Source organism: Bos mutus, chromosome 18, assembly GCF_027580195.1.
Source record: "Bos mutus isolate GX-2022 chromosome 18, NWIPB_WYAK_1.1, whole genome shotgun sequence".
In the NCBI taxonomy this organism is placed as follows: domain Eukaryota; kingdom Metazoa; phylum Chordata; class Mammalia; order Artiodactyla; family Bovidae; genus Bos; species Bos mutus.
In genome coordinates, this window is record NC_091634.1 from 47,617,500 (window position 1) to 47,626,250 (window position 8,751).

General features: G+C 40.3%; 1 protein-coding gene across 4 annotated transcripts; it reads right to left on the reverse strand.

The window, feature by feature from the left end:
* Positions 1-216: 216 nt before the first annotated feature.
* On the reverse strand, positions 217-8,746 carry ORC6 (origin recognition complex subunit 6). 4 transcript variants are annotated; one of them, XM_005892381.3, is made up of 7 exons: positions 8,404-8,746; positions 7,046-7,175; positions 5,386-5,549; positions 5,078-5,167; positions 3,711-3,823; positions 3,156-3,224; positions 217-777 (listed from the first exon to the last, which is right to left on the reverse strand). In XM_005892381.3, the coding sequence occupies exons 1-7, from the start codon at positions 8,466-8,468 to the stop codon at positions 650-652; spliced, it is 759 nt and encodes a 252-aa protein (XP_005892443.1). In that variant the 5' UTR covers positions 8,469-8,746; the 3' UTR covers positions 217-649. The 4 variants fall into 4 exon arrangements, with proteins under 4 accessions (XP_005892443.1, XP_014332680.1, XP_014332679.1 ...); XM_014477194.2 differs by having other exon boundaries at positions 7,046-7,191; XM_014477193.2 differs by having other exon boundaries at positions 7,046-7,316.
* Positions 8,747-8,751: the final 5 nt, after the last annotated feature.

Consider the following 8,751-nt stretch of genomic DNA (forward strand, 5'->3'; position numbering starts at 1 on the left):
AACTGGATGAAGGATAAAGAAGCTAATTAACTTGTTCAAGGTTTCCCAGGTGATAAGAGCTAAGCAGGGTTTTAAACCCAGAAAGCCTGATTCAAGAGTTTGTGCTCTGGGGAGCAGTATGGTTCAGTTCAGCAACCTGGGTCTTTTTTCCCATTAGAGAAGACAGCTTTTGGCATCACAAGAATTCTCCCAAACTGATAATAAGTACACTTTGAATGCATATAAAAATAATATTTATTAACTTAAGATTGTACCATATATGGATTTATTCAAACCAAGAGATTTACACAAAAACTTAAGTAAAATCTTTAGACTCCATTCAGCCTGAATTTCATATTATGGATAGGGCAGAAGACTGTCTTTTGCTTAAAACAAAACACAACAAAAAAGGAAAATGGCTTCAATTACATTTTGCAGAGTGCAGACCTGTGAGGAGCCAAGGCTGAGTCAACCAGGCACTGTGGCGGATCTAATGAATTTGCTGCCCATTATCAGAGCCATCCTGCTCAGCCCCAAGGCTGGCTTCTTTGCCGTTAAGAATAGGATCTTTGTTTTAAAAGTTTACACAAATTTCCAAAGTCCTCACATTTCCCTTGAGGTGGCAGAAGCACTGCTGGTTTGCAGAACAAGTTAGTCTGGAAGCCTAAAATCACTGTGTTGCAGCCTTCTGTGCTCTGGCAGCATTTTCCAAAATGTTCCTTTTCCATTCTTCATAATCTTGTGTCAGATCTTCATCTTTTTGCGGTTTAGGTAGGGTCTCTACTACATTCTCTATTTCTACGAGAGAAAAAAATTTTTTTTAATGTTTCAAAATCCTTATGTTATAAATGAGTAAGAAAAAAGTGAGCTTATTTACTTTAAAATGTCTATCTTAATTAAGGTAACAGAGAATAAGATACCAAGATGAAAAATGGAAACAGACGTTAACACGTCGGTTTTTCACTCTCCCTTATACTCCAAGCACTTCAAGACTTCTTGATGATAGTTAACATTTATCAAGCCTTGAACCGAGCACTTCAATTGTATTATCTCATTCAGTCTTCACCACAATTCTATCAAACAGGTGCTAACATTAATCATATTTTATAGACTAGGAAATTGACATTGACAGAAATTGTCACTTTCCTAAAACTGCACAGCCAGTAGGTGATAAAGCAGGATTTGAACCTAAACAGTTTGTCTTCAGATGTATTCTTTTTCTTCTATTTTTTAAATTTAAATATTAAGAAAAAACTTTCTACAGTGTTGTGTCGATTTCTGCCATACAACAATGCAAATCAGTCATAATTATACATACATTCCCTCCCTTCCCTAGGCTCCCTCCCCTCCCCGCATCCCATCCCTCCAGGTCATCACAGAACACCAGACCGGGCTTCCTGTGCTACACAACTTCTTACCAGCTACCCGTCTTACACCTGATAGTGTATATATGTTGATGTTACTTTCTCCATTCATCCTACTCTCTCCCTCCCTGACTGTGTCCTCTACATCTGGGTCTCCAATCCTTCCCTGCAAGGCTCATCAATATCATATTTCTAGATTCCGCATATATGCTTTAAAATGGCATCACCAACTCGATGGACTTGAGTTTGAGTAAGCTCCAGGAGTTGGTGATGGGCAGGGAAGCCTGGCGTGCTGCAGTCCATGGGGTCGCGAAGAGTCAGACATGACTGACTGAACTGACTGAACTGAACTGAACTGAACTGATACTATATTTGTTTTTCTCTGACTTACTTCACTCTGTATAACAGGCTCTAGGTTCATCCACCTCACAAGTGACTCAGATGTGTTCTTTCTTATGGCTGAGTAATATTCCATTGTATGTATTTATGTGTGTGTGTATATATATATATACACACACACCACATCTTTTTTGTTTTTTTGTTTTTTTTTACAACACATCTTTATTCATCTGTCGATGGACATCTAAGTTGCTTCCCTGTCCTAGCTATGGTAAACAACGCTGCTATGAACACTGGGGTACATGTGCCTTTTTCAATTATGGTTTTCTCAGGGTATATGCCCAGTAGTGGGGCTGCTGGGTCATGTGGGAGATTTATTCCTAGCTTTTTAAGGAATCGCCATACTATTCTCCATAATGGTTGTATCAGTTTACATCCCCAACAGTGTAGAAGGGTTCCCTTTTCTCCACACCCACTCTACCATTTATTGTTTGTAGATTTTTCGATGATAGCCATTCTGACTAGCAGGAGATGATACCTCATTGAAGTTTTGATTCCCTGGTGGCTCAGATGGTAAAGAATCTGCCTACAAAGTGGGAGACCTAGCTTCGATCCCTGGGTTGAGAAGATCCCCTGGAGGAGGAAATGGCAACTCACTCCAGTATTCTTGCCTGGAGAATCCCATGGACAGAGGAGACTGGTAGGCTACAGGCCATGGGGTCAAACAGAGTTAGACACAACTGAGCAACTAACACTTTCTTTCTTCTAATAATTAGTGACATTGAGCATCTTTTCATGTGTTTATTGGCCATCAGATATAGTCTTAATTACACAGTACTTGTGTAAACTACTGCTTGGAAAACTGGTATTATCAATGATTAACTGACAGGATTTAGCTAAAATCTGACTCTTTATTTTTAAATGAAGTATAGTTGATTTACAATGTTGTGACAGTTTCTGGTGTACAAAGAAGTGATTCAGTTACACACACACACACACACACATATATATATATACACTTTTCCACATTCTTTTCCATTATGGTTTATCACAGGACACTGAATATAGTTCCCTGCTATACCTGCTATACATTAGGACCTTGTTGTTTATCCATCCTTTATATATAGTTTGCATCTGATAGTCACAAACTCCCAATCCAACCCTCTCCTGCACCCCTTTCCCCTTGGCAACCACAAGTCTGTTGTCTGTGTCTGTGAGTCTGTTTCATAAACAAATTCATTTGTGTCATATTTTAGACTCCATCTATACGGGATATCATTGGTATTTGTCTTTCTCTGACTTATTTTGTTTAGTATGATATTTCTAGGCCCATCCATGTTGCTGCAAATTAGAATCTGACTCTTGTTAAGGCAAGCTGCTACAGCAGCAAAGGGCCATTCACTGCATTAAATCCATTGTACACTAATCCTGTTGTACAGATTTCAATTTTCATCTAGTATTTACATGCCTCACCCTTTGCTGAAGGTTCAATCACTGTCTTCTTTTTCTTCTGTGGTGGAGTAACTGAATCTCCAGCTTCTCCTTTAGGGGGAAAAAAACAAACAAACAAACAAATATATATATATATGTATTATATATATATATATATATATATCATCTGAGTTCACTTTTCTCCTATTTTTTTTAATTTCAGTTTTGGGGTGTATTTTGGATCAGAAATAAAAATTAGATATTGCAAATGGCCAAATACTAGGATAAGGAGAAGGGAAATTATCTTGCCTTCTCTTTTCTTTGGCTTTTCTTGTCAGACTTCAAAAGGGAGAATCTACTCTCTAACCATGAATTTACGGAATTACAGCATTTATTGTTGTTTTTAATTATTAAGCTATTTATTTGAAAACAAACTAGTTTTGTTACTGAAAATAAACTGTAATTTTCTTACTAAAAATTAATCTCATCTACAGTAAATAGAAAGGAGCTAATTTACAAGCTTGAAAATATTTAACTTTTACCAGAGGTTTACATTTTCAAGTGACACATTCTTGAAACATGGAATGAATTACTCACTGTCGATCTGCTGCCCAATCTTTTCTAACTGTTTACAGAGTCGATCAAATATGGCCTTTTTTACTCCAGATGTGGCTGCCATTTTATTTCTGTCCACCTTTAGCTTTAGAATCCTACAAAAGAATTTGATAAATTGCTGTTCTTAAGATCAGTACTGTTATCTTTTTTGGCCAACCAGTTATCAACTTATTTCCTTTCCACTCAGGCTTTATGAAGAGCTCCCAACTGTTTAATTTTCCCTTTACTTCACACACATATCATTAGCTAAAAATCATGTAAACTTACCTTTTAAAGCTATTTATTTAGTTATTCATTGTACTGTGAGAATTAAAATATATATGTTATCTGTTATGTAACAAACAGGACACATGAAAGACATCTACTGTAGTGCTTCATGCCTCATAGAACTCTTTCTAGTAAATCTCAGATATTAATTTGCTGAGTGTCAATTACAGCATGTTAAAATATTTAATTCACTTTAACACAAGATGCTTATGTTTATGCTACTACAAGAATATAAATCACTCTCACCTCCAAAAACTTCCTCCCTAATAACAATTCACAACAACCACTAATGAAAAATACAAAGTAAGCTTCTTATTTCAGATAACAGACCTATTTGAATCTTTTTTTGCTCAGTGAAACCTGGTTTCAAAAGTAAGGCTGTCCATACTGTTTTCTATAATAGCCATGTTCCTTCCATATAGTTTTATTGAATTAAAGGGCATTTTCTATTAAGGCCAATTAATCACTAATTGTAGCTAATGGAGCCAAACCCATCCGTCCATGGGATTTTCCAGGCAAGAGTACTGGAGTACTGGAGTGGGGTGCCATTGCCTTCTCTGAAGTAAAAAACCTATTGTCTACCAGCCAACTAATTTTGTTTTCTGAGGAGTTTTCTAGCAAGATAAAACAAGACAACTTTAGATGAAGATAGCAATTACCAATATTTCCAGGGTAACATTTCAGTCAGTATACATATAGATAACCCCAAAATTCAAATTAAGAATTTATTACTGAATTGTTTTATAAATTACTTGAAAAAGAGTTGTAATCAATACTTCAAAAATGTGACTGGAAAAATCACAACTAAATGCTATTTTAATGACAGATTTCATGATTTATAAAAGGCAGACTCTGAAATCAGATTACCCAGCTTATATATACTGGCAAGTAACCTTCGGGCAACACTAATTCCTAGCTGTCAGATCTGTTGTGGGATAAACTGAGACTCAGGTCCCTTGGCCACTATTGTTATTTAGGAAAATATGCTTTGAGTTGAAATCAACTAATTAGAAGTATTCTTTGGGAATGAGAAATTTACTTATAAATTATAGACTTTCCTGAATGGTAAAAGGAACACTTACTTGCAAGCTGAGAGCAGGGCAGCAGTGGTGAAGAGCGGCCTAGATAAGTCAAGATCCACTTGCTGTGTTTGTGGAAGACTGGACTCATAGCTAAGTAAAAGCAGTGTTCACAGAGTTATTTGTTAGAAAATATTGTTTCAAAGGGACTGAAAATGCAAATACGAGCTCATAAATGTGTCACTTTAAATGTAAAAGAAATACATTCTGTCACTTCAGCATGTTAATTATTTTTTAAACTGAAAATTACCAGGACATTGGATACTTTCACTTTATGCATCAGTACTGAGTTTTAATTATATGCCTCATACCTTTGCAGTATCTTTGAAGCCAAGTTCACTGCTTCTGTGCAGCTAAACTGTACTGCTAGGTCTCTTATTCCAATATTTGAGTTCAGACCCAATAAACATTCAAAAGATTTAAGACAACTCTGATACATCTTCTTGTTCAAGCCAGAAAGTTTAATTAAGTAAGCCTTTGAAAGGAAAAGAAATGAATCATAAAAATCATAAGTGCTCTATATCAATACCTTTAACACTTGTTTAATAAGTCAACTTTTCAAAATTAACTATTTCTGTGGCAAGTCACTCTACCTAAAGGTTTAGCTTCATTTACTCAAAAATCAGTAAGCATGTCAGGCAAGTTAACTACTGCTTGCAATAAGCTCATACCTATAGAAAGGCAGTCATGTCACACGTGTGTGTAGATAATTTAAAATACAACATAGCGCTACCAATGCCGAGCTGTGAACTAAAAAGTGTGTGTGTGCGCATGCATGCATGTGTGCACGCTCAGTTGTGTCTGACTCTTTGAGGTCCCATGGACTGTAACCAGGTCCATGGACTGCCAGGTTCCTCTGCCCATGTAATTTTCCAGGCAAGGATACTAGACTGGGGTACCATTTTCTACTCCAGGGAATCTTCCCAACCCAGGGAGAGAACCCGTGTCTCTTGTGTGCCCTGCATTGGCAGGTGGATTCTTTACCACTAGTGCCATGTGGGAAGTCCATGAATTAAAAAACATAGAAGATGTACATATGGTTACTTATTTTAACAAAGGTGCCAATTTGTAATCCATCGGAAAAACGAAGGAGGGAAGTAGTGGGAATGGCGTGGGGAGGGTGTGTGTGCAAAAGGGACAGGAGACAGAGACTGGGAGAGAAACAGGAGGGACAACAACTGAGGGACACCGACTCTGCCTGGGGAAGAAAAGCTTAATGAAATGTGACAGCAAAGTGAGGTCATTGTAAGACAAACAGGAGCCTGCTAGAAGAGCATCCCAGGTTTAAAAAAAAAAAAAGCAGTGCATTTACGAAGTCAGTCATTAAGGTGCATGGTCTGTTAAGTGAATACTGTAGCTTGAGGTTAGCAGGGATCAAGAGAGGCTGGAGAGTTTGATGGTAATGGGGAGCCAACCCACTGGAAGCCAATGGTGTTTACAATGCCACCATTTTATCAGTGTAGCATTATGTGATAGGCACTGTGTTAAGAGTGCTACATATAGTACATTGTGTTTCTTCCTTACAATTATCCAGTGAAATGGATACCTCTTATCCCACTTGATAGATGAGGAAACAAGAGACATAGAACTAGTAACTGGTGGTGCTGAGATCTGGTCTCAACATGTGAGTCTTGTCATAGCTTGGCTCTCAACCACTGTGACATTGGAAGAAAAATAATACAGTGGTTTTCAAGTATGTGATTTAGGAGGATGATGCTAGTGGCAATTTGATAGATGGGTTTGTATAAGGAAAGACGTGCTCAGGGAAAGTACATAGTAAAGAGATCGTTGCAAAAAAGTTTTTTTCTCCAACTTTTCAAAATGGTTCTAAACTTCATCTAGAATAACACATTCTAGATGAAAATCCTATAACAGAGTTGTGAAAGGGGCTAGTATAACCAGAGATGAAAACATATGATTAAACTTCAGTGCCACACCATATAATTCAGACATTCAGTGGGACCTACTTACCCTGTCCAAGGGGCACTTCATGCAGGAAGCTGCAAGGTCCAGGCACATGACTGCATTGCTGGTTTCTGTGGTTCGTGCAGACAGGCCAACACACTTCACACGGGACAGTCGCAAGTACTCCTCCGCTTTCCTGAGCAACACATTCACTAAAACTCTTTCTTTTTCAGAAGGTTGCCCAGTACTTCGGTAAGCAATAAATTCAGCCTGGTGGACTTCATTCTGACCCTAACTCTTATGCACATTGATTTGGGGCTGGGAATGAACTCACATCCTTTGAGAGAGGACAGGGTTCTACAAGTCAGAACAAACCCCCTGACTCCAAACATCACTGTGCTCCAATCCTTTCAGGAAGAATTAACTTCTTGAAATCCTCCAAAAAAGGCCAACCCTTCTTTCAGCCTTCCATTACTGGAACAAGCATGAACTACGCCAAGACAGAGGCAGGCAGGTGAGACCAGGGTTCCTCCTTCCTTTAAATCAGTGGTTCTCAAACTTTACTGTACATGACAGTCACCTTGGAGCGTGTGAAAACAAGCCCCAAGTTTCTGATCGGTAGGTCTAGAGTGGGGCCCAAGAATGTGCATTTCTACCAAGTGACAAGAAAATATTGATGCTGCTGGTCCAGGGACTACACTTTGAGAACCACTGTTCCAAATGATTAAGAGTGCAGAAGGCCATACTTCCTGTCTTTTAAGAAGTGCTCCTTCCCTTCCCTCAACTAATCCATAGCCCAGACACCCGGCCTAGCCCTGCCTTCCAGAGTTAAGTCCTGCACTCCACAGTTTAAAGTATGTAGAAATACTTTATTTCTAACCCTGGATCTTGCAAAGGCCCTTCCCATCTCCGGGCTTTTGTACAGTTTGCTGCGCCAACTTGGGCCCTCTTCCCACATCTTGCCGTGGCTGGCAGCTTCTATCAATCGAGTCAGCGCAAACAGCAACCCCTCCGAGGCTTTCTGGAAAGTTTTTTTGTTTGTTTAAATTAAAAGCAGGCACAGGCCGCGCTCCGCCCCACCCGCGGCGGCTCCGCACACCCATCCTATTTCGTTTCCCGCCTGTCGTGGCCACCAGATACTGCCCTCCTTGGGGTCTGTATCCCATCTGCCTCTGCCGTAAACGCACTCTCAGTAAGTTTCAGGGAAACGACCCAAGTTCTCCGCCTCTCTCCCTTTTCCACCACCGTGCATCTCACAGTGCTAGCTGGTCCCAGGGGCCCCTCGCCCCTCCGGCCCGCTCACAGAGCCTATTGCCGGTAGGATTTTCTTGATGTAGAGCCTAAATCCTGCCTTGCGCGGGAAAAGCATGGGGCCCCATTTGAGGAGGGCGCAGGGCTACTGGGGCGTGCGCAGCCTGACTCACCTCAGCACCTCCTGCTCGGCGATGCCCAGGCGCGGGGCTAAACGTCTAATCAGACCAGACTCCATGGCGCGGACTAGGACGACACCCACAGCTGAGACCAAACGAAACCCGCGCACAGACGCTGTGCTCGCCAGTTACGGCTGGGCTGCCCCCCTCCACCGCTGCATCTGGATTGGTTGGGACTAGAAGTTACGGCTGCCCCGCAAACCAATCCTGGCCATCCTTCTGCGCGTGCGCACTGCGAGTACACACGTCAAGGCAAAAAGTGAATGTGCGGGGGTAGTTCCCACTCATTCCATTTCTCCCTTCTAGAGAGAATGTAACACTGCCTTTCTCTCCGGGTGCCCC

What these genes read in the sequence shown, in the direction of transcription:
- ORC6 (XM_005892381.3), bottom strand. Translation starts at nt 8,468, where the DNA reads ATGGAGTCTGGTCTGATTAGACGTTTAGCCCCGCGCCTGGGCATCGCC. An exon ending in GCTTCAAAGATACTGCAAAG is followed by an intron (nt 5,168 to 5,385) that starts GTATGAGGCATA and finishes GCTTTTACTTAG; the next exon opens with CTATGAGTCCAGTCTTCCAC. An exon ending in GCCCTGCTCTCAGCTTGCAA is followed by an intron (nt 3,824 to 5,077) that starts GTAAGTGTTCCT and finishes ATTCTTTTGTAG; the next exon opens with GATTCTAAAGCTAAAGGTGG.